Source organism: Macrotis lagotis, chromosome X (assembly GCF_037893015.1).
Source record: "Macrotis lagotis isolate mMagLag1 chromosome X, bilby.v1.9.chrom.fasta, whole genome shotgun sequence".
NCBI classification, from domain to species: domain Eukaryota; kingdom Metazoa; phylum Chordata; class Mammalia; order Peramelemorphia; family Peramelidae; genus Macrotis; species Macrotis lagotis.
The window spans coordinates 647,715,437-647,742,104 of record NC_133666.1 but is presented as its reverse complement, the minus strand read 5'-3'; the positions used below and the strand labels follow the sequence as shown (position 1 = coordinate 647,742,104).

The following is a 26,668-nucleotide window of genomic DNA, read 5'->3' as shown; positions in this document are numbered from 1 at the left end:
TCGGTAGTCCTACTAAGCTTGAGCCATCAGGGTCATTATATTCTTTTGTATTCATTTTCTCTTAACTTCCTTTCCTTTCATTTTTCTGCATATCTCTTGTTCAACTTTCAAATTGCTGGATTGTCCCCTACCAGCACAACAGCCTCTCTACACAATTGCCCCTTTTCTACTTTACCAGTCACATTTGTCTTATATCATCAGAACTTCCTCCTTAAGAGCTCTCACCTATTTGTTCAACCTCTAGAATCAGAGGCCAGGGGATTTCCTCCTTTTCTTTCATTGGCCTCTTGAAATCTATGCTGTTGGAGTTTGAGGAGAAGCATCAGAACAGGCCCAACAGGTTCCCTGTTCATTTATTTCTGAATGAGATAGCATGGTTCCGGTCTCCCAAGCCACTGTTATTTTAAACTCAGAAGCATTTCTGTCTTAGTGGCCCTCATTAGAAATCTCTTTTGTTGTTTCTTCCACCTTCAGGGAGATGAAATGTGTTCCTGGTCTCCAACAGATAAATTGTAAAGGATATGAACTACTAACTGAAAAAAAGAGAAAATAAATATTGTAAATAAATGCTTGGAAATTTATATAAATGTTGACTTAAACTACATCTTTAAAAATTTAAGAAAGGCAAGTTACATGATGCTGGTATCACTCACACACATCAATCAAAATGACAGAATTCACTGTTTGCAGAACTTTAGAGAAGCAGGTGCATTTCCTTTGTCCGTTGGTATGAACTTTCTCCAAGCCCAGGCTGACAATACACAAGAAAGACAAAATGGACCCAGCTCTTTGCTTTTCTCTCTGTACACTCTCAGTGATCCATGGGTCTTATTGTCTCTATAGGGTTGACTCCCAAACCTGTTTGCCCAGCTCTAGATTCTCTATCAGACCATAGCCCCAAATCACCAGCTGCCCATTGGACATTTCAAACTAGATGTCCCAGAAACTTAAAACAGAATATTATCTCTGCCTCAGAAATCAGCCCTTGACCAAATTTCCCTAAATCTAGAATATACCACCCCCCTCCCCATTCCACTGGATTCCCAGCCTCTACATTATCGACAATTCCTCACTCTCTCCAGTCAGATGCTGGATCTCAACTTTGCTTCTCCTTTGCTCCCCTTCTTTTTCTAGTTTGATTCATGACTCCCCTTCTTGTTTTCTGCAGTTGAGCCAGGCTGACATTCTTGTTGGTTCTCTCCCATGATCATGTTCCCATGGTCTTCTGTGGCCATGCTTGGAGCACATCCTTTCCCCACTCCAGATGCCCCCTCCCCCTTCCCAGGCTCTGCAGACAATAGGCACTTACTGAGTCTATGTTGTTGTAAATCCATTTTTTTTCTTCTATGAAATTACTTAAATTCATAATGATAATCGCTGTGAAGTTGGCGCCATTGAGTATGTTGGCCATTACTTAATAGACTCCCAAAATAGAAGGAACTTCTCACTACTGAATCCTTTCCTGTGTCCCATCTTTCTTCAGGTGCATCGGTTCTACCGTGGCTCTGGGGGCAGCTTTCAGAAAGCCCAGGACGAGTGGACTACTGGAACATGGAGGGACCCACCCACCAGGGAGGCACAGTTCAACAACTTCTCAGGCAACAGCCTGCCTGAGTACCCCACAGTGCCCAGCTACCCCTCTGGGAGCCACTGGCCATAGACACCCCACCCCCTTGAGCTGCCTCCACCCTCCCAAGGCTGCCCAGCCCTGGCCAGTGCCTTCCTTTGGCTTATTTTGATTTGAAAGTTTGTTTGCATTTGTTCTCCCCACCCCGCTCTGCCATCATCCAGTGGGAGTTGGGAAAGGGGGAAAATTATTTTACTTTTCTGTGGAAGAGACCAAGTTTCCCCCAAAATGAGATTTCCTTAGGAGCATCCTTTAGAATTGGCACAGAATATTTATTTGTGCCTGGCTGCCAGTATTTGTTATCTCACTTCAGTCACTTTGCTGTCACTGCACCCAATGTACAACAGTGAAAGCAGGGCTCCCCTGGAAAGGCTCAGTTTCTAATTTGCTGGATCCTTCTTCCCCTGAGGTCCCCTGCAGTGCCCTTCCACTTTCCTCTTCTGTTCAGCCCATCAGAAACCATAGACTCAAAAGGGTCCTCTCCAGGAGTCGTGGCTTGGGAACTCTGCCGTGGCCTCCCACCTTGGCTGAGCAGGAGTCAGGTTCAGACAGACTCTCTGAGGCCCAGAAGCATCTCCCCCCCCCCCCCCCCAGCTGTAGAATGACTTTGAGTTTGGAAGGAAGTAAGAGACCTGGGATTACCTAAGGCAAGACTGAGTCAGCCAGATGCAGCCCTGTTGGCAGAAGAGCCCAATGTGCAATTACTCCGCATTAAAAACCATAAAGATTATTTGGAATTCCACCATACTCCAATCTTTCCCCTTCCAAGGTGATTAGTGTACACGATGGACTTGCTGGGAGTAGGTGCCTGCTCCTAGGATGATTTTTGTGGACTAGTCATCTCCGTCTTGGGCCATTGGTCAGCCTTGATCAGACTGAATGACTCTTCTAGCCTTACTTTTTGTAACCAGTTGTTGGATCATCATAGAAGCCGCTATAACTTCACCCTAGACTAATAACACAGGAAGCTCATGGTGCTTTTGAATTGAATTGACTCAAGTTTGGCTACAGGGGAGCAGCTCACCAGGACCAGAAACCTTCTACAAAGACAAATACATTGAAATCCCTTCTTTGGGTGAATTGGTGAAGAGTGGGTGGGCATTTTCTCAGTCTTATGAAGGGAGCAGGGGGTCTTTCTATAATTGAGTAAAAATAAAAAGATAAGGGAAAACAGTTCTTTTACTGAAGTTAGAATAGGGTATCTCATATTGATGCATTTCTGCAGCTGGTGTTCAGATTCAGAAAATAAGAAAATTCCTCACCCTTAGAGGCCTTTTCAGAAAGTACAATGGTCTTGTGCTTTCAAGTTTGCATTACCTTTCACCTGTTGTGTTTGTAGCTGCCAAAGGTTTCCAGGTACATAATATAATCTCATCATCTCTCTGTGATTTTTCCTTCTGGTTATTGTCTCAGGTTTGGGGCCAGAGTGAGGAACTGGTCTACTTTGTGATCTCTTTCATTGCAGGCCCAGCCTTCTGCCACCAGGATCCCCAGGACATTATGTGACAGCACAGATGGGTTCTCTACAAATATGATTCTCCTAGGTTCATGATAGGACTGTGCAACTATCTCCTCCCACAATTGTAAAGAAGCAGGGAAACCAAGGGGCTTCACCCCAGCTCTGAGACAGTTATCTGACTGTAGCCCAAGAGGGAGCTGAACTCCCCTCACTACCTGCAGTCTCGCAGGACCCAACCCTGAGGACAGCTCATCTGCTCTCTTGCACTAACCTTGCCTCAAGTGAGCTTTCAGTGGAAAATAATGACCACAAGTCTATGTGCCTTAAGAAAGAACTAGAAAAAAAAATTGTTAAGATTTTTAAGTGATAGATTTTTTTCTCCCTTCTTTTGGTCAGTTGTCACATTTTCCTAAAGGATTTTTGTAAACATTTACAGAACTGAAATTGGTATATAGTCACTCAGATCTGTGGCACACCTTTGTTGACAGGCCAAAAACCGAAAGTTTTTACCTTTTAGTGCAACAGCAAAGGCTCCCTGGGATTTTTGTTCCTGAGATGTCTGTGGCTCCCCAAAAGTAGCCATCTCCTTTACCTCTATTTCCTCTCCATTTCTAAAAGATGATGACTGCTTTCCCAGATGACTCCTTTGTCAAAACAGAAATGGCTGCTTTGGTGCCACGTTCCCCAAAGCAGCAGACTCCTCTCCCCCCACCCCATGTGATGTGCACAGAATGAATGACACAGGTGACTGACAAGTGACTGCCACCCCATCCAGAGCGGGGCAGACCACATGGCATCTCCTTGGATCCATCCACCAGCAGTGGCTTCTGAGCCCCTAAGCTATAAACTGCCACTGACCCACCTCCAGGCCAAAAACCAGCTTGCAGGACACACTGTGTAAACCATTGTGGCTTATTTTTGTAATTATTTTTTTATTATATATTTCTATTAGACTTGTATGGAATTAACCCTGGTTGAGGGGAAAATAGTTTTGGAGTTAGCCAGCAGGTTTCTTTCCTCTCCCCAATTTTGCATCATGTTATATTGTGGTGGTTTTTGTTATGCGAAATCATCCTTAAAATAAATCCTTTTTCTGCATCAGACTGAATGGAGTTGGCTACAGTTGTGTGACTTTTTTTTTTTTTAACACATCTGATTGTTCAAAGGAAAAGGAACAGAGGAAGGCAGGAATCATCTTCTGAGACCAGGTAAAGCAACTAGGCCTGTTTAACCAAAAAACCAAGATGGGGCAGGAGAGTTCTCTTGGGACAGGAAAAGGTTGGCCTGATGAGGATTAGCTTCACTCTGCTTGGCCCTTGAGAATAGACTGAAACAAGGAAGGGGGATGTACCTGAAAAGCAGATTGTGTAGATTGCTAGATCTAAAAGGGGCTGAGAAATGACCCAGTCCAATCTCTCATTTTACAGAAGGGAAACTGAGGTCCAGAGAAGTGACTTTATTTGCTGTTAGACTGGCTTTTAACCCTAGAAGAACCCCCAGGCCCCCCCCATCCTATTCCATTGCCCTAGACTGCTCCCGAGGAATAAAAACTAAGTGGACTGAATCTCCTTTTGTGCTAATGAGCTCCTCATCACTGAAGGGTTTCCCATAGTGAAGCATCAGCTTGTTGGCAGTGCCCAAGTGGAGATTAAAATGCCCACCAAGGCCCTCCTGATGACCCTGAATGCTCTTTACGGTTACAAAATAACTCTTTCATGTCCTTAGGAATATTTGGATTAGTAAATCCAGTTTGCTTGTATTCATTTCTCTAAAATAATTGAAAGAAAATGTAGAAGAGCCTCACCTCTGCCACTGTTGTCACCACCACTGGCCTTGTCGAGCAGAATGGGGTTGTGCTCGAGGCCCCCTAAGTCAAGCCCTTGTTGCCAGTCCCAAGAGGGGAGCCACAAATGCCAGACCTTGGATTTTCATTTTCTCTGAAGCTCCTAAAGAGGAAAATACCAGGGCTTTGGCAAGAAACTCCACTATCTCTCCTGGCAAACAGACTGAGCAAGTAGAGACCATCTGTGTGCCACTCATTGCATCACCCTCTTTTTCTTTAAAGCAAAGAATGAGCAGTTTCTCCCTGTCTGTGATCTCTCTTATTAGGCCACCACCCTGAATTAGAAAAGCCTTAGAAAATTGGTCTGACCTTTCCCCTTGCTGCTTCCCCCAGTCCTGGCCTAGGAGTGGAAAGAGGCCAGGATAGGACAAGGAGCTCTGGGAGCTTACACCAAATCCTGTAGATGTAGCAAAGACCAGCACCAGGTGAATGGCCCCCTTCTTCACTCCCCCTTGGGCCAAACTGTCTTCAAATTGTTTTCCCTGCCTTGAGCCTCTCCACACTCCAAGAATAATGATAGGGAGCAGTTATATGGTCATATAGTAACTATATCGATATATAGAAAGCTTATACAAGGATTGCAAATGGGGAAACAGGCTGAGTCTTCATGACTACTGGGGTCAGACAGCTAGGAAATGCCTTATCAGGATTTATACTCAGGCCTTGCCAGCCGGCCACACCAGGATTCTATTCCTGAGCTGCTCGGCCACCATCCTTCCCAGAAGCTACCAGTGTTGTCCAGAGAGCACAGGTCTGACCATATCATGCCCCAGCTCAGTTAAAGACTCCGATTCAGAACCTGTGGTCTTCAAAGCCAAGTCTTTGACACTGGCTCCAAACTACCATTTCAACCTCAAATTATATATGATTATTTAATACCAAGTATCCAGTCTGACCTTGCTCTCCTCCCACAAGACAACACAACTTTGTACAGATTGTCTTCCCCCAACACCCCATTCTGAGGTTACTTCAGACCTCAACTCAAATACCACCTACTCCATGAGGCTTTCCTTGGTCCTCCACCTTCTGGTTTCCCCCCACCCACAACTTGTAGTTAATGTGTGTTTTCACTCTGCCTCTATAGGGTGTCAGCTGCTTGGGGGCAAGAACTATGTCTTTCCATCCACAAAGCCTGGTAAAAGAACAGACTCTTAATATATCATTGTTTCAAGTCTGGGACATGGACAGTCAAGGGAACCAGTTTCCAGGTCAAGAGAGAGGAGGCTTAGCCAAGATGCTCACTAAAAAAAGGTCACATAGAGGAAGGATGCAGGAGTTCAGAGCATCAGTACCAATGACAATCAAGCAACTGGGGTCCTGAGCCATAACACCAAGATTCCTAGGGACTTGGCAGTAACCCCTGTTAGAATCAGAAGTTCCTAGAGTTTGGGTGAAGGACTTAAATGGACTAATAGGTTAAATGGTAAGCTAAAGGGTTACAGGATATAGGGATCCAGGCGGAGCTTTAACCACTACCTACATCACTAGGGGAGGCAGTGTTGAAAAGAACCAGAGTCAGGAGAGACAAGGATTTACAATCCAGCTCTCAATTAAGTCTTCTCACTTCAGACTATGCAGGTGTATGGTAAGATTATAAAAATCCCTTAGTCTGAAGAGCATGAGACCTGGAAATAGAAAGACCTGAGTTCAAATTAGATCTCAGAAAATCATTAATTGGGAGTGACTCTTTTTGCTTCAGTTTCCTCACCTGTAGAATGGGGATGATAATAATAATAATGGGAATAATACTCCCTAGGGTGGTTATGAGGATCAAATGACAATCTAGATAAAAGTACTTTGCAAACCTTGAAGCACCACCTAGTGCTTCCCATTTTAGTTATTTGTATTACATTTTTCTCCTAAACTTCAAGTTTGGCGGGGAGTGAGCAGAGCCTGTCTCCTCTGCCTTTGTATCTCCAACACTTAAAATGAATTCTCTTCAGGTTCCTCATGTGAATCCATGCTCTCTACATAATAGATATTTAATAAATGTTAATTGAATTAGCAGCAAAGCTAGAAGGAACTTTACTTAGACTATTGAGCCTCCGAGCTGGAAGGGACTGGAAATGTTAGAGATTAGAGATCTTTGAGCCCGACCCCTTCATTTTACTAAGGAGTAAACTGAGGCACTGAGTATGTGACATGCCCAAGGATACACCAGAAGTTAGTAGCAGAGCTGGGGAAACTCTTCTTAACTCTACTCCATTGCCTCCCATAGGGGAATTTCATCTATAATTAGCCCTTGGCACTTTCACTTGTTTTTATTCTGTAATTAAAATGGTGACTTGCTGCAGCTGCTGCTTTTCCCTAAGATTTCCTTCCTACCCACTGCTTCTAACAATCTTGTTCCACAAGCACATGGTAAAGTCATAAAAATCCCTTAGTCTTAACAAGTTTCTTTTAAATAGAGCCAAAGGATGTAGCCACCAGGGTCTAGTGAAAGACAATCTCTGGAACCTGTGCAGCCCTCCCAATAATTTGCTGTGTCACCCCCAGCAAGTCACGTAATTTCCCTGAATTTCAGGACTGAGCTATATCAGGATTCTCAAACCTTGTTCCTAAACATAAGAAAATCTCCAGGTTAGTAATGTTTTCTTCTCTAACATACTGAATATGAGAACATGTAACTTATGAAAAGAACTCTATGTGGAAGCAGGGGAGACAAGGTAGGGAAACCAGGGGGCCCACCTCAATTTTACTTCTGAATATTTCAAGTTTGATGATCTGTTCTAGACTATCATGGGTTGAACTAAAAAGAAGATGGGCTGGTCATATGGGAAGAACAAGGAATAACCAGTGATCAGAGACCATAGTCTCCACTAGAATCTTCCAAATGTTAATAAAAGCTGAAGAAGGCCCTTGCATGTTGAATGAACTTCCTGATGTGGTCAGTTTGTGGCAGAATGTGGAACCAAATTCAAAGGAGTAGCTTTTGATCTGCACTCTTGGCGGGGAGATGCACACTGATGAAATTATGAATCATTTTGAGAGTCTGAATCCTCCAGACTCCCAGAGTCCCCAGATCAGCATCTGTGGCCTCTGTCAATAGAATTCAAAATCCAAAGTGCTCTGTGGCCAAATAAGTACAGGAAAGGCCTGGCTTCTGGGTCTCAATTTCCTCTTTTGCAAAATGGTGAAAGTAGCCTATCTTTGTTCTCATTATTAGCTCTCTTTAACATTTACAAAGCACTTTCCAAGGCAGCTCCTACTCCTGGTACAACAGGGTCTTGTATCTCTTCTGTCTTCTTGGAGTCTTCCTATCTTGAATCTTGGTTGATGCCCCAGGCTGGTTCTCTTCTCTGCTTCCAGGAGTCATGATCCTTGAATGACTGATTGTCTCTCTGGGTCACATCTATCTAAAGAATATTTATCAGGGCAGCTAGGTGGGGCAGAAGATAGAGAACCTGGAGTCAGAAGGGCCTGAATTCAAATCCAGCCTCAGACACTTAATAATTAACTAGTTGTGTGACCTTGGGCAAGCCACTTAACCCCACTGCCTGCCCCCCCCAAAAAAAGAGTATTCTGATTCAAACTTTAAACACCTGAACTGATATATTGGGGATATTCTACTGATGAATGGCCCCCCACTAGACTTTGTGGACATTATGAGGGGGAGTCAGGGGAGGGGAGAAGAAAAAAATTCCCTTCTTTTCCTAACTTCTAGAATAGACCTAGGGGTTTGTTCTACAAAACTGCTCAAGGACCTGAATACCCCTGAATTCATACTTTAAGACTTAGCTATTTAAAACCTTCCCAGGGGCAGGCCAGGCTTCCTTTCTAATTCAGTCAAGAAACTTGTTTGTATTTTGACAGTTTATTTAATGTTTCTATGCTTTCTATGGCTCTATCAATGACCTTGGGGAGGTGGGGAGCAGGGAGAGAGCCAATACCTTCATATTCACAATATCTTTTTTTTTATTTTAGGTTTTTGTTTTTTTATTTTTTTGCAAGGCAAATGGGGTTAAGTGGCTTGCCCAAGGCCACACAGCTAGGTAATTATTAAGTGTCTGAGACTGGATTTGAACCCAGGTACTCCTGACTCCAGGGCCAGTGCTTTATGCACTATGCCACCTAGCCGCCCCCATTCACAGTATCTTTGTGAGACTGGCCCAAACATCCCAATTGGAGAGATGAAATTTCTTCTCCAGGGTCACCCTCCTCATCAAGTGGCAATAAAGATCATATCCTTTGTCTGAGAGATTCTACTGCTAGTCATATACCCTAAGAGGGACACTGATTTTTTTTTTTAAGATTCCATATACCACAAAATATTTATAGCAGCACTTTTTTTTTGTTTTTTTCAAGGTAATGGGGTTAAGTGATTTACCTAAGGTCACCAAGCTAAGTAAATATTAAGTGTCTGAGGTCAAATTTGAACTCAGGTCCTCCTGACTCCAGGGTTGATGTTCTATACACTGTACCACCTAGCTGCCCTCATATAGCAGCACTTTTTGATAGCAAAGAATTAGAAACAAAAGATGCCCATCTACTGGAGAATGACTTATCAAATTGTGGTACATTAGGGGCAGTTAGTTGGCACACTGGCCTTGGAGTCAGGAGGACCAGAGTTTGAATCTAGCCTCAGACACTCGACATGTACCAGCTGTGTGACCTCAGGCAAAACACTTAACCCTGATTGCCTTGTATCCAGAGCCATCTCCAGTTGTCCTGATTCATATCTGGCCACTGGACCCAGTTGACTCTGGAGGAGAAAGTGAGGCTGGTGACTTAGGTCAGACCCCCCTCACTCAGATCCAATTCATGTGCTTATCATGGCATCACTTCCCCGATGTCATGGTCTTTTTTGAGAATGAAGGACAAGCATCATCATAATGGAATATTACTGTGCTGGAAGAAATGATAAATATGATGAATTAGAGAAACATGGAAAGATCTATATAAACTGATATAAAGTCATCAGATCCAGGAAAATAACATAGAAATGACTGTTGTTTAGTCATGTCTGACTCTCCATGATCTAATTTGGGGTTTTCTTGACAGAGATACCAGATTCCTTCTCCAGTTCATTTGACAGATGAGGAAATTGAAACAAACAGGGTTAAGTGACTTGCCCAGAGTCAAAAAGCTAATATCTCAAGTAAGATTTGAATTCAGGTCTTTCTTCCTGACCTTAGACCTAATGCTTTATCCACTATGCCACCTAGCTGCCCCTACAAAGGCAACAACAATGTAAATGAAAACAATGACTATCACAAAACAATTAAAAAATGAGTGTCAATAAATTAAAAAGAACAGACTTGATTCTGAGAATCAAGATGTGAGAATACACTTCCCCACGACTTGAGGAGATGTGTGGAGAAGACAGGGGTCAGTTGATGTGAAACATTGCATTTTAATATTTTACTACTCGTTTTATTTTTAAAAAATAAAAAAAATTAATAAGGAATATCTACCAGACAGGGAATTTCTCAGGGAAAATTTAAATGATGTAAAAACAATAAAAATTTAATGAGTTTAATAAGTTTAAATTTAGTCATTCAAATTGAGTGATTTCATATTAACATTTAATAATTTAACATTTAAGTTTAAATTTTAACAGATAAAATTTTTAAATGATCAATTTAAAAAATTGAAGTCTACAGAGTCAGCACCTATTCCTGCTCAATGGACAAGAAGGACTTGCTTTGTCATCCTCCAAAGGAGAAAGTGCTGAGACAGCACTTGCGGTTGGCTGAAAGCAGCCAGGCCCTCTGTGAATAATCTATAACAACGATGTAAAGGGATTTTGAGGTGGAGAGGAGGTTCAATAATGAAACTCAGCACGAATGGCTTCCTTCTCAATAAAAGTAAGAGGGATGGGACTGAATGATCTCTAAGAAACTCTCCTGTGTTAATAATCTGTGGTTTTAGGTATCTGTGGTTCTGGGATTATCTGACTATAATGCCGCTTTCTGGGTCACATGAAGAAGACCTGTGATCCAAGCCCAGATTAATGTACTTTCTCGAGAGTCCCTGTCTGAGGCAGTATAAAATCAGAACAATTGGTGTTTTGCATCTCTTTTGGGGTCAACATAGGTTACGATTTGGGTAAACTGAGACTATGGGGAACTCCCCCTAGGAGTTTGAATTTTCCTCTGTTTCTTCTACCTGTCTTGTTTCAGACACTTGATGATTGTGTGACCCTGAGTAAGTCACTTAAATGTGTTTGCCTCAGTTTCCTCAACTGTAAGATGGAGATGATAATAGCACTATCTATCAGGGTTATTATGAGGATCAAATGAGACAATATTTGTAAAAACAGAGAAACACACTGTGTTCCAGGCAAATTTTAGATCCTATAAATCCCTATTCCTTTCCCCTCTGTCTTCCCATCTGGTCATTCCTTTTGCTGGTCCATCATCCATATCACTCCTCCCAAATACCACAGTTCCCCAAGGATTTGTCCTGGAATCCCTTTTTTGTCTCTTCATTCTTTCAGGAATCTCATCAGATCCCATGATGGATTCAATTATCATCTCTATGCTTATTTTTCCCAGATATATCTATATCTCTCTATCTATATCTATCCATGTGTGGGTATATACATATACCCATACACACATATATAATTATCTCCAGCCCCAGTTTCTCTTCCAAATGTCAGTCTCACTGAAGTCACCAACAGCGTATTGGACTTTTCAAATTTTATGTTCCATAGAAATCTCAAGCTCAACATGCCAAAACCAGAATTCATTTTCTTTATCCCCAAACCTAAAAATTCCCTACTTCTGTCTAAGGCAACCCTTATTCTTCCAGGCTCCCAGATTTGTAATTTTAGTTTTATTCTTGACTCTTCTCTCTCACCCCTCATAGCCAATCAATTCCAAATCTTGTCTTTTTCACCTTCATAATATGACCCCTTCCTTCTGCTCACCCAGGCTTCTGAAGCAGTCCAGGCCCTCATCAGCTCTTTTCTGGACTATTAGATAGTTCCCTAATTGATCTCAAGTCTTTCTCCACTCCAGTCTATCCTCCTACTGTTCCAGTAGGGTGTTCCTTAAGCACAGATTTGCCCATGTTGTCTACTCCTCCAGTTGCTCCTTGATTGCATAAGATTAACCCCTCTCTTCAGCTTCTAAAACCTTTTACAACCTGGTCCCACCCTATCTTTCAGTCTCAAGTTTCTCCCACTTCTCCATTCTGTCATACAGTATGTGATCTCTCTCTCGATCTCTCTCTCTCTCTCTCTCTCTCTGGTTTTTGCAAGTCAGTGGGGTGAAGTGACTTGCCCAAAGTCACAGAACTAGGTAATTATTAAATGTCTGAGGCTGGAGTTGAACTCAGGTCCTCCTGACTCCAGGGCTTGTGCTCTATGCACTGATCTCTCTTCCTCACATTCATCTGCTCATCTCCTATCTGCTTATCTTTGTATTGGTCACCCTCCTCATCCCCATGCTTAGAATGCTTTCCCTCCTACTTCAGAGAACACTTCTCTTTTTAAAAACACAGCTTAGATAATGTTTTCTTTTTTTTAAACTAAAGATTTTATTTATTTTAAGTTTTACAATTTTTCCCTTAATCTTACTTCCCTCTTCCCACCCCACCACAGAAGACAATTGTTTCCATGGTATACATTGATCTAAACTGAATGAGATAAGAGAGAAATCCTATCCTTAAGAAAGAAACATAAAGTATAAGAGATAGCAAGATCAGACAATAAGATATCAGGGTTTTTTCCCTAAATTAAAGGTAATAGTCCCTGGTCTTTGTTCAAACTCCACAGTTCTTTCTCTGGATACAGATAATATTCTCCATTGCAGACAACCCCAAATTGTCCCTGATTGTTGTACTGATGGAATGAGCAAATCCCTCAAGGTTGATCATCACTCCTATGTTGCTGTTAGGGTGTGCAGTATTTTTCTGGCTCTGCTCATCTCTCTCAGCATCAGTTCATGTAAATCCCTCCAGCCTTCCCTGAATTCCCATCCCTCCTGGTTTTTAATAGAACAATAGTGTTCCATGACATACATATACCACAGTTTGCTAAGCCATTCCCCAATTGAAGGACATTTACTGGATTTCCAATTCTTTGCCACCACAAACATGGCTGCTATGAATATTTTTGTACAAGTGATGTTTTTACCCTTTTTCATCATCTCTTCAGGGTACAGACCCAGTAGTGGTATTGCTGGATCAAAGGGTATGCACATTTTTGTTGCCCTTTGGGCATAGTTCCAAATTTTAGATAATGTTTTCTAAATGAAACTTTTCCTGATCTTCCCAACTTCTAACACTTTATCTCCCTAAACTCATTTGTTGTATTTATTCTCTTCTTATTTACTCTCTATATATACTTGTTCTGCCACTGTTAGAATGTAAACTCACTTAAATATATAGAGAACTTTGTTAAATTTATAAGAATGTGAGCTATTCCTCAGTTGATAAATATCTGGATATAAACAGGCAATTTTCAAATTAATCAAAGCTATCTGTAGTCATATGAAAAAATGTTCTACATTACTATCATTAGAAAAATGTAAATTAACAACTCTGAGGCACTACCTCACAATGATCAGATTGACTAATATGACCAAATTGAAATGCAGGAGGGGATGTGGATACTAATGCACTGATGGTGAAGTTGTGAACTAATCCAACCATTCTTTAGAGCAATTTGAAACTATATTTAAAGGACTATAAAACTATGTATATCCTTTCACTCAGTAATATCACTACTAGGTCTGTATTCCAAAGAGAGCAAATAAAAAGATAAAGGATCGATATGTACAAGACTATTAATACCAAATCTTTTTTGTGGTGGCAAAGTATTGGAAATTGAGGGAAATGTCCATCAACTGGGCAATGACTGAACAAGTTGTATATAATTATAAGGGAATACTATTGTGTTATAAGAAATGAAGAGAGGAATGGTTTCCAAAAAGCCTGGGAAGCTTTATATAAACTAATGGAAGTAAAGTGAGCAGAACCAAGAGAACACTAACATCTGTAATAGCAATATTGAATAATGATCAGCTGTGAATGACTTAGCTCTTCTCAGCAATACAGTGATTCAAAACAATTCCAAAGAACTCATGATGAAAAATGCCATCCATCTCCAGAGAAGGAACTGATGGAGTATAAATGAAGATTGAATCAGACTGTTTTTTAACTTTCTTTACTTTTCTTGCTTTTTTTTTGCTAACATGGCTAATATAAAATATATTTTGCATGATTTTGCATAATTAATATCACATTCTTGCCTTTACAAGGGGTGGGGGAAGGGTGAAAATGAGGGAGAGAATTGAGTCAAAATTTTTTAAAGAAATGTTAATAGATAAATAATGTTTTAAAAAAAGAATGTAGGGGCGGCTAGGTGGTGCAGTGGATAGAGCACCGGCCCTTGGAGTCAGGAGTACCTGAGTTCAAATCCAACCTCAGACACTTAATAATTACCTAGCTGTGTGGCCTTGTGCAAGCCATTTAACCCCATTGCCTGGCAAAAAACAAAAAACAAACAAAAAAGAATGTAAGTGTCCTACTCTCAATAAGGACTTTTTTTTCTATTTGTATCCTCAGCCCTTAGTACAATGCCTGCCACATAATAAGGGCTTAATAAAAGCTTACTGATCATGGATATTCAGTATTCTTAGGGGAAATCATGGTGGGCCAGATGTCAGCTAGTCAGGATAATTCATTACAGCTCTATCATTTTGAGTTCTAAAATTCCTCTCAGCTCTGACATTTTGTGCTCTTTTTTTATTTAAATTTTTATTTTCAGTTCCACATTCCCTCCTTTCCCATTGTCCCTCACCCATTGAGAAGGTAAACAGTATGATATCCATTACATGTATGAATTCATGCAAAGTACATTTCCATATTAACCATGTTGCAAAAAAGGGGCAAGAGTAAGAAAAAGAGTGAAAAAAGTATGTTTCACTCTGCATTCAGAATGTGTCACAATAATATGCCACCTATGTTTAACATGACTTCACATACACAATAGTTAGCATACTGTTTACCTTCTCAGTGAATTGGGGAAGGGATAGAAGAAGGGAGAGATTTTGGAACTCAATTAAAAAAAAAGAATGTTAATAATTATATAAAACACAATTTGTTCTGCCATTTTATTATCTAAGAGCCCTGAGATTCTATGTTGTTTTGTTTTGGGTTTTTTGAGATTCTATATTTTAAGAGTCTTTTCAGTTCTGAGGATCCTTCTATCAATAGTCAGCAATCATTTATTAAATGTTTACTATATGTTAGGCACTATGCTAAGCCCTGGGGATATAAAGGAGGGGAAAACATGGTCTCTGCTCTCAAGGAGATCACATTTAAATTTGGGAAGCCACATACAAACCACTACGTATCTACAAGATGTGTACACTGCAAACGGGAAGTCTTCTCAGATGGAAGATATTAACAGTGAGGGTTGGGAGTGGGGACTGAGACAAATCTGAAGAAAGTGGGGTTTCACCTGAGTCTTGAAGGAAGGAAGGGAAGCCAAGGCAAGACGGAAAAGCATTTCAGGGATGGCAGTTAAACAGTTAAAAGGTATAGTCTGAAGATGGAATATTTGTGGTAGGAGCAGCTAGGAGGTCATTGTCCCTGGATCATAGAAGGGAATAAAGTGTAAAAAGAGAAGAAGGGTCAGAGGGGACCAGTTTGTAAAAAGCTTTAATAGTCAAAATAGAAGATTTTATTTCTGATCCTGGAGGGTATTAAAAAAACTACATTGGAATTCATTAAATAAGGGATGACATGATCAGAATTATGCTTTAGGAATATCACTTTGACAGCCCCGTGGAGAAGGGACCCAAATGGGGAAAGATTTGAGACTGGGGGCTAACTAGAAGGCCAATGCAATAGTACAGGCATTAGAAGATGAGGGTTTGCACCAGGGTGGAGACAAAGATATAGATGGGAGAGGTTATGAAAGTAATAAGACTTGGCTATTGTTTGGCTATGTGGGGTGAGAGTGAGTGAGAACAAAGGAAGACACTGAGATTCAAAACTAGCTGACTGGGAGGACCATGGCTCCCCTGAGAACAATAGGAAAGTTCAGAAGAGTGAGGAAAAAGAAGAGGGGGGAAAAGATTTCCAGTTATGTTTTGGACACATTGAGTTTGAGATGTCCACAGGATATCATTTTGATACTTTCAATAGGTGGATGTTGATAATAGTCTAGAGCTCCCAAGAGAGATTAGACCTGGATAAATTGATTTGAGAATCATGTGTTCTAAAGTGTCTTCCAGCTTTAACATTCCACATTGTAAGGGTCCTTTCCAGTTCGAAATTCTATGCACCAAGGACCATACCAGATTTGACTTTCTTGTGTTCTAAGGTACCTACTGGTTCTGATATTCTTTGCTCTAAGGGTCTTCCCAGTTTCACATATTCTTCTATAGAGGTCTCCATTTTCTCATCTCCCACTCTCTCCCTAACTCCTTAAAATATGGACTTCTAACATCATCATCCCACCAAAACCGCTTTCTTCAGAATTACCAATGAACTCAGTGGCAAGATCCAGTGACTTTTACAATACACATTCCCCTTTGACACTGTGGATCACATTTTTGATCATCTCTTTCTAGGTTTTTAGGATACCACCCCTCTCTTGGTTTTCCTCCTACCTCTCTGACCACTCCTTTGCTGGATCTTTGTCCAGACTACATCTTATATCTCAGGTACATCCAACCTATGGCCCATGAGCCTCATGAAGTCCTCAAAGCCCATTCATGTGGCTCATGTCACAAAATCAGAAAATGAAGGAACATTCTAGTGCATGCACTAACATTGCAATATCACAAACCAGATTAACCCTTAACTAATAAGGTTCAACTTTTTCATGTAACTAACATTGTGTAGTCTCTCAGAGCTGGAGTTTTTGTTGCATTTTTAAAATGATATTTTATATTATTTCTTTCATTTACATGCAAAGATAATTTTCAATATTCATTTTATTGTAAGGTCCACATTTTTCTACCTCCCTCTCTTCCTTCCCCACTCCCCATGAAAGTGAGTAATCTGATATAGGTTATACATGAATAATCATGTTTAGCATATTTCCATATTAGTCTTCTTGTGAAAGAAGAATCAGAACTAAAGGAGAAAAAATTGAGAAAAAGAAAAAACGTAAAATATTTTAAAAAGTGAAAATTGTATGCTTTGCTCTTCATTTAGGGTCCACAGCTCTTTCTCTGGATATGGATGGCATTTTCCATCACAAATCTTTTAAAAATGATCACTGAACTGGTGAAAGGAACTAAGTCCATCAAAGCTGATCATCACACAATGTTGCTATTATTAATATGTACAATGTTCTCCTGTTTCTGCTCTCTTCACTTAGCATCAGTTCATACAAGTCTTTTTAGGCTTTTCTGAAGTCCGATTTGCTCATGATTTCTTACAGAACAATTGTACAAAAATGTGTTCAGCCATTCCCCAATTGAGGAGCATACCCTCAATTTCCAATTCTTTGCTTCTACAAAAAGGCTGAACATGTGGGTTTTTTCCACTTTTTTATTATCTTGTGGGAAAACAAACCTAGTAGTGTTATTGCAGAATCAAAAAGTATGCACAGTTTTGCCCTTTGAACAGAGTTCCAAATTGTTCTAGAGAATGACTGGTTCAGTTCATAACTCTACTAATAATATCCCAGTTTTCCCATATCCCCTCCAACACTGATCATTTCCCTTTTTTGTTATTTTAGCCAATTTAGACAGGCATGAGGGGTTCCCTCAGAGTTTTTAATTTACATTTCTATAATCAATAATGACATGGAGCATTTTTCAGATGAATTTAGATAGCTTTAATTTCTTCATCTGAAAACTGCCTGTTCATGTCCTTTGACTATCAATTAAGGGGGTTTTTTTTGCTTTTTTACAAAAGATATGCATATAGGAATAAGGATCTTTATTTTAAAACATTATATATAATCACAATTGCAACAGGCAACTTTTTTTGTATACAGCATTAACTGCTATTTTTGAGGGTGGCTAGGTGGCATGGTGGATAGAGCACCAGCCCTGGATTCAGGAGTACCTGAGTTCAAATCTGACCTCAGACACTTAATAATTACCTAGCTGTGTGGCCTTAGGCAAGCCACTTAACCCCATTGCCTTGCAAAATGTAAAAAGAAAAAAAGAAAATACCAACTACATCTCAGTATATTTTCTATTCCATTCTCACTTGACATCATCACATTACATTGCCTATAAACTTCCAAATAGAATCTACAGAGATGCACTCAAATATACAAGTTAAAGAAAAATTTATCCAAGTGTCTTTTTATTAGGCTTTTATAAATTATACCTGCCTAAGAAAAAATATCCAGCATTTGCTGGATATGCCCTATTCATGATATCTCTTTTGGAGAGTATGTATATTTTTCAAGAAACTTTTTTCTTATATGAAGCTTACAAAAAGTAAAAATAGAAGAAAAATTTCAGATGAACATCTTGAAAATATTCTTTGAATCACTATGATCTCTATCAAAAATAGGCTCAGTGTTCACATTAAAAATGGTATGTTCTGGGGGGCAGAGCCAAGATGGCAACAAGAGAGGATCCTGTCTTAGGCGCTCTATCATAAAACTTATAAATTAAGGACTCTAACTAAATTTTTGAGAGACAGAACCCACAGAGGGACCCAGTGAGGCAGTTCTCCTGCTCAAGGAAACCTGGAAAAGAGCAGAAAGGCTCTGCACCCCGGGGTTGGAGGGATGGCCCGCCAGAGTGAAAGAACTTCAGCCTCCCGAAGGCAGCCCCAGGGTGCTGGGGAGCCGCAGCTCACAGCAACAGGGGAGTTTTCTGACCTATGCTCCATGGAACACCGGGCACAACTTGGGAGAACAGCAGGAGACCTCTGCCAGAGCGAGCACGTGAAGCCCAGCCCTCAGCAACCACCACAGTCCAGATCCAGGAAACAGAAGCAGGCAGAGCCAGTAAGCAGGAGCCCTCAGGCGATGACCACATTGATCCTAGGGAGCGGAGTGAAAAGAGACTGCAGAGCTCTGCCCCTGGAACAGGACTCTGGGGCTCTGACCACATTCAGATCCTGATTGCAGTCTAGCCCCCCCCCCAATAGAACAGCAGGGGCCCCCTCCACCTCAGCCACGTGGCAGAGGGGGATGCTTATGGTCATTCATAAACCAGGAGGGAAGACAGAGCCTCACACACTGAGATTCTTGTGGGAGTGTCCCAAAAGCTCAGGAAGCACCCCCAAAATAGGCTTAGGCTGGGAAAATTAGCAAGCAGAGAAAAAAAAGGAACACCATTGAGAAATATTTTTCCTATAAGCCTAAGAAGGATCAAAATACTCACTCTGAAGATGAGGAAGCACAAACTCCTGCATCTAAAGACACCAAGAAAAACAGAAATTGGGCTCAGGCTATGACAGAGCTCAAAAAAGACTTTGAAAATCAAATGAGAGAGTTAGAAGAAAAACTGGGAAAAGAAATGAGAGTGATGGAGGAAAAACATGAAAATGAAGTCATCAGCTTAGTCAAGGAGATCCAGAGAAATGCTGAAGAAAATAGAATGCTAAAAACCAGCTTAGGTCAAATGGATAAAACAGTTCAAAAAGTTATTGAGGAAAAGAATGCTTTAAAAAGCAGAATTGGCCAGATGGAAAAAGAGATAAGAAAACTCTCTGAGGAAAACAAATCCTTCAGACAAAGAATAGAACTCAGGGAGATTGCTGAAATCAGGACTCAATACTTCAAAACCAAAAGAATGAAAAATTAAAAGAAAATGTGAAACATCTCATTGAAAAAAAACAACTGATATGGAAAACAGATTTAGGAAATATAATTTAAAAATTATTGGAATACCTGAAAGTCATGATCAGGAAAAGAGCCTTGACATCATTTTCAAAGAATTACTACAGGAAAATTGCCCTGATATCCTAGAAGCAGAGGGCAAAATAGAAATGGAGAGAATCCACCAATTCCCCTGAGAAAGAGATCCCATAAAACCAACCCCCAGGAATATTATAGCCAAATTCCAGAACTACCAAGTCAAAGAGAAAATATTACAAGCAGCAAGAAGAACAGAATTCAAATACTGTAGAGCTGCAGTCAGGATCTCACAGGACTTAGCAGCAACTACATTAAAAGCTCATAGGGCTTGGAATATAATATACCGGAAGGCAAAAGAGCTTAGAATGCAACCGAGAATCAACTACCCAGCAAAACTGAATGTCCTCTTGCAGGGAAAAAAGATGGACTTTCAATGAACCAGGGGAATTTCAAATGTTCCTCTTGGAATGTCCAGAGCTGAACAGAAGGTTTGGTCTTCAAATACAGGACTCAGGTGAAGCATAGAGATCGGAGGAGAAGGGGAAAATATGAGGGACTTAATGATGATGAACTGCATGTATTCCTGCATAGAAAAATGACACTGATAATACTCATATGAACCTTCTCAATTAACAGAGCAGGTAGAAGGAGATTTTATAGATGAAGCACAGGAGAAAGCTGAATTTGAAGATAAAATATGGTGTAAAAATGGAGTCAATAGAAAAAAGGGAAATGTAATGGGGGAAAGAAAAAGGAGAGGGGGAATAGGCTAAGATATTTCATATAATAAGATTTTTCTTTATTACAATGAGCTGTTGCAATTATATGGAAGGGGGAAAGGCAAGGGGGAATAAGGGAATCTTTGCTTTCATCAGAGGTGGTTAGGAGAGGAAACAGCATATATACTCAATAGGGTATAGACATCTGGAGTTAAGAAGGAGGGGAATGGGGAAGGGGGGTGGGATGTGAATTAAGGAGAAGAGGATGGACCATGGGAGGAGAGTGGTCAAATATAACACATTTTCTTTTTTACTTCTTGCAAGGGGCTGGGATTGGATGGCCTGTCTGGGACCATAGGGCCAGGTGGATGCTGGGCCTAAGGGGTGGTATGGGGGCTCAGGGCCTCTTGGCCCCAGAGCCAGGGATCTGTCTGCTGCGCCACTCAGCAGAGTCAGAGTGAAAGGAGAGAGAAAATATAGTACATGGTAGTGGAGAAATACGAAAGGAGGGAGTTGCGATCAGCAATGGCAATGGTGGAAAAATATGGAAGTAACTTTTGTGATGGACTTATCCTAAAGAATGTGATCCACACGCAACACAGCTGGAGGTGTTGGAACACAGACTGAAGCACATTTATTATTATTATTATTATTTTTGGGGGGGTGCAGAGCAAATGGGGCTGGGTAGCCTTCCTGGGGCCACATAGCAGGGTGATCGTTGGGTGTCTGAGGCCAGATTTGGACCCAGGTGCTCCTGGCTCAAGGGCCAGTGCTCTGTCCACTACCCAGCCACCCCTACTATTATTACTATTTTATTTTATTTTGGGTCTTTTTTTTCTTTTTTTGGTTTTTGCAGGGCAGTGGGGATCAGGTGGCTTGTATGTCACATAGCTGGGTGATTGTTGGGTGTATGGGACCAGATATGGGCTTGGATGCTCCTGGCTCCAGGGCTGGTGCTCTATCCACTGTGCCACCTGGACATACCTGCAATTATTAATATTATTTTTTTAATTTATTTTAATTTTTTTCTCTCCCCTTTACTTTATCGCTCAAGCGAGTCTATATTTGTTGTGGGGAGGGGGTATTTTGTCTACTCTTAAACAAGAATATTTTATTAATGTAAAAAAACATTATTTGTACAAAATGAGAATAAATAAATATTTTTTAAAATGGTATGTTCTTACACACACTATTGGTTCTAGACATCTTTCTTATCCTAGAGGATAGTAGGAGTTGAAAGAGATGGGAGGAAGGGGGAAGGGGGGGTGGTGATAGAAGGAAAGGAAGATTGTGGAAGGGAATAATCAGGTGCAAAACCCTTGAGAGGGAACAGGTGAAAGGAGAGAGAGAATAAATGGGATGTGGGGGAATAGGATGTAGGGGAAATATGGTTAGCAATAGGAACTTTGGGGAGAAAAATTGAAGCAAGTTTCTCTGATAAAGACCTCATTTTTCAAACATGGAAAACTACCATATATCTATTGGCTTCAATAGACAAATATTGGAAGGGGATGGGAGAAAATGAGATTAATCTTACTGTTGCAGGGTTTGGGATGTGATTCACCAATTCTATAGATCATTTTGGAACTATACCCAAAGGGCTATAAAACCATACCTACCCCTTAACCTAGAAGACCATTACTAGGTCTATATTCCAGAAGAGATGAAAAACAGGAAAGAAAAGGACCTTATTTGAATAAGGTTATTTATAGCAGCTCTTTTTCTATAGCAAAGAACTAGAGATTGAGGGGACGCCCATCTGTTGGGGAATGACTGAATAAATTGTGGTATGGGATTATGATGAAATGCTGTTCTGTTATGAGAAATAATGAGCAGGATGCTATCAGTAAAAAACTTACATAAGCAGATACAATGGGAAATGTGCTATATACAAAGTAATAGCAATGTTGTGGGATGATCAGCTGTGAAGGACTTCCCTTTTTTCAGCCATTCTATGACCCATGACAACTCTGAAGGGTTTGTGATAAGGAATACTATCCATCCCAGAGACAGAGCTGATGGTGTCTGAAAACAGATTAAGGCATATTTTTTAACTGTATTTTTCTTGAGGTTTTTCTTTTCTTGAGGGAGAGGGTTATGTTTACTCTTAAACATGATTACTGTGGGAATGTTTTTCACGACTACACATTTCTAACCTATATCAAATAACTTTCTTTCTTTTTTTTTTTTTAGGTTTTTTTGCAAGGCAGATGGAGTTAAGTGGCTTGCCCAAGGCCACACAGCTAGGTAATTATTAAGTGTCTGAGACCAGATTTGAACCCAGGTACTCCTGACTCCAAGGCCGGTGCTTTATCCACGCCACTTAGCCACCCCTATAATTTTCTTTCTTAATGAGGGGGACTGGGGTAGGAAGAAGGGAGAGAACTCAGAACTCAAAGTTTTTGGGTTTTGGTTTTTTTGTTTTTATTTTTTTTTTGAATTTTACAATTTTTCCCCATTCTGGCTTCCCTCCTCCCACCCCCACAGAAGGCATTCTGATAGCCTTTACATTGTTTCCATGCTATACATTGATCAAAATTAAATGTGTTGAGAGAGAAATCATATACTTAAGGAAAAAATAAAATATAACAGTTAACAAAATTACATAATAAGATACCTTTTTTAAATTAAATGTAATAGTCTTTGTTTAAATTCCACAATTCTTTCTCTGGATACAGATGGTATTCTCCATTGCAAATACCCTAAAATTGTCCCTGATTGTTGCATTGATGAAATGAGCAAGTCTATTATGATTGATCATCACCCCCATGTTGCTGTTGGGGTGTACAATGTTCTTCTGGTTCTGCTCACCTCGCTTAGCATCAAGAACTCAAGGTTCTAAAAGTGAATGTTGAAACTTGTTTTTGCATGTACCCAGGGAAAATAAAACAAAATAAAATTCCAAAAAAAGGTAGGTTCTTATTTTTTGTTTAAGAAATAAATGTTTTATGATTATGCTTATTACTTTTTGTAATTTTGTTTTATTGCATTTTGTTATACTTTATTATACATTATTACATTTTATTATTAAACTCATTAATAATGTGGGTTACATTGTAGTTATAAATAAATACTAAGTTTTATATATGGCACTTGACAAGTTTTTGTTGGGTGATGAAGCCCAGTAATGCTAAAAGGTTGGATACCATGTTCTAACTGTAAGTGTCCTTCAGAGATTTGACCTGAGTCATTTTTTCTTCTCCCTCTATACTACTTCATTTGTTGATCACATCAGCTCCCATGGATTTAATTACCATCTTGATGCTAATGATCCTTCAGTTTACCCTTCTTGTCCTAGCCTAAAAAAACTGGAGGAGACCTCTCAGGCAGTCCAGAGAGCTATGAGATCTATATTAGACTGGCTATGGACTATGTATGTTATCCCCATCTAGGGGAAGAAAAACAAAACACACACACACACACACGCACGCACACACGCACGCACACAGACCTTCAGAATCTGATAAACACTTTATAAAAATTATCTCTTATGTATCTCTTTCCCTTAATCCTAATTCCTCATACAGAAAATTACTAATCTGTAAACATGTTTATCAAAATATGTATGTAGAATAATAACCTGTTTGCCAGTGAGGGGAGGGGGTGGGGGTGGGAAGGGAGGGTGAAAGGAAGTTTTGTTATTTAAAAATATACATGTCCATATGGCTGCAAATAAATAAATAAATTTAAAAAAAAGAATTGGAGGAGATTTGCAGAGTAAATACAATGCAAGTTTTGGTGTCTGGAAGAGTTGGATTTGAAATAGTCAAGAGACCTTAACCATGTCTTTTAACCTTTTGGGGTCTTAGTTTTCTCATCTGTAAAATAGGGGCCATAATAGTATCTTTCTAAGAGGGCTTCTGTGAAGAGCAAATGAGATAATCAGTTAACTAGCATTTCTCAAACCCCTGCTATGGACTAGATACTGACTCTAAAATAATACCAGCAAAGTGCTTTGCAAACCTTAAAGGACCATATCAGTGTCAGTGGGGGTGACGATGAGAACAATGAGGGTGATGATGATAATATCCAGTGTTCCAAGGGGCCTTCCAGTTTTGGTCAGTCAAGACTTTTATAACTTAAAAAATTTTCCCAGTAGAACATTAATTCCTTGAGGATAGGGACTGTTTGAAGGTAAAATCAACAAGTCTTAGCAACAGATTGGATATTGAGGGGTGGGGTATGGAAGATAGTGAAGAGTTCCTCCGCTTGGAGAAACCTGGGGACCTGGCAGGATATCGGTGCCATGACAGTGAGAGAAAAGGTAGGAGCTGGGAAGGGTACTGTGGGAAACAAAATGAGTTCAGTTTTGGACTTGTTGAGTTTAAGATGTCCAGACACCCAGCATCTAATACTGTGCCTGCCTAGCCCATAGTAGCCAATCAATCAATATCTTTTGAATTGAAATTTCTTCTTGCATTAAAACCAGTTTGATCTGCACTCTAACTTTGCCCTTCCAGGCTTGGTCAATGGCAGTTCAAGCTGTTATTTTTGAATGTGGTAAATGAAAATGAGACTCAGTGCTTTTGTGGGTATCTGCCCATTCTTGGTCTCAGAAAGATATTGAGTGTCCCATTAAACCCTGGGATGACCACTTCACTCTGTGTTAATTGGCTCTCAGGACAGTTGCTTTCTCTTAATCTGTTTCTCCTTCTCTCTTTTCCTCTCCCTCTTTCTGTCCCTTTTTATTCTTCCTCTCTTCTCTCTCTCCCTCCCTCCCTCCCTTACCTGTTCTTCCAGGATCCTGGAACACCAAGAATTCGGGCACTTTATAAACAGATGGGGGAGACTTGGGGCAATGCCACTCCTGAAAGGTAAAATGAAAAGTGATCCAGGGCACTGAGGTTTTACTTCCTGCTCCCTCCCTGCCAAACGGACCCTGTAATTTGAGAAGAAATGGTCAGCTGATTAAAGTGAAGGCTTCGAATTTTTTTGATCAAATAAAAAGAAAAGGTTTCTAATCTGCGACTCACATTTCTTGCAGGTTTTATGGCTGACAAACATTTTTCTTTTCTACAACAACCCTATGAAGTACAAGAGTTATTTTCCCATATTTGCAAATGAAGAGACTGAGGCCCCTCCCAGTTCTGATGTTTTACATTATGTGTTTTAGAGTCCCTTCTAATTCCAACATTCCTCTCTGCATGTTCTAATATCCCTTCAGGGTCTAAGATTCTATGTTCTGAGTACCCTCCCAGCTCTGCTATTTCAGTTTCTAAGTTCTAAGTACCTTCTTAGCTTTTGTATTCTATGTTTTATGTTCTAGGTTCCTTCGAGCTCTAGCCTGCTATTTTGTAAGGTCCTAACTAGCGCTAGTGAAGTAGAGGAAATATTGGGCAGAGAATATATTTTCAAGTAATAAATCTCTTCCCTCTGCACTGACCACGTACCTTACATTAACAATGTCTCCCTCTCCCCCATCCCTTTGTCCAAGCTATGAGACATGATCAATGAACTTTTAGTAAAGTACCTTACCCCTCCCTGGCAAGGACTCAGTAAATCCCAGTTCCCTGGCACAAAACAAGCTTCTATCAACAAAACAATGGATCTCTGCCTTAGCTTGAAAGGTTAGGTCTTTGATCTACCATCCCTCATCTACATACCTCTGCTCTCTGAGCTACTAGCAACCACCTACATCTCCTAAGTCATCCTTAAAAACTCAACTCACTCCTCAGTTGAACTGCTCTTCTTCCATTGGAAGGCAACCCACTCTAGGAGAGCATAACCCCCTCTACCCTTTGCTCTTCTCTACTGCTTTATCCCCTGCTTTCTTATCTTCCTGTGAAGGTAGCCCACTCTGGAGGAGCATGATCCCCCAAATATGCTCTCATACTCTTTCTTCCTTCTTAGTTGTCCTTGTTATTCTCATCAGCCCAACTTGTAGCTGTTTCTTTTTTACTCAACTACACTACCTCTACAGAAACTCACTATTTTACTGGTTCTCCGAAGAACCTAACTTGTGAACTTTGTTGTAGTAAATTGTGAAGTTTGGTAGTTCCTTATGAATTAAAATTTAAGTCTTTTCATGTGCATACCCCTTGATCCACCAATGCCACTACTGGATCTGTATCCTGAGGGGATCAAGAAAAAAGGGTAAAAAAACCACATTTGTACAAAAATATTCATAGCAGCTCTGTTTGTAGTGGCAAAGAATTAGAAATCCAGGGGATGCCCATCAATTGGGGAATGGATGAACAAATTGTGGTATATGTATATCATGGAACACTACTGTTCTATAAGAAATCATAAGCAATGGGATTTTAGAAAATCCTGGAAAGACTTG

General features: G+C 40.4%; 1 protein-coding gene across 3 annotated transcripts in view; it reads left to right on the top strand.

The window, feature by feature from the left end:
* Window positions 1-4,211, top strand: part of SCAMP4 (secretory carrier membrane protein 4) — an 83,702-nt gene extending 79,491 nt beyond the window's left edge. For 2 of the 3 annotated variants that reach the window (XM_074204666.1, XM_074204664.1), the window contains one exon: window positions 1,484-4,211. In XM_074204666.1, the coding sequence (XP_074060767.1) occupies window positions 1,484-1,660 (177 nt within the window). In that variant the 3' untranslated portion in view covers window positions 1,661-4,211. The remainder of the gene's footprint in view (window positions 1-1,483) is intronic. The other variant, XM_074204665.1, reaches the window with a different exon arrangement.
* The last annotated feature ends 22,457 nt before the right edge of the window (window positions 4,212-26,668 follow it).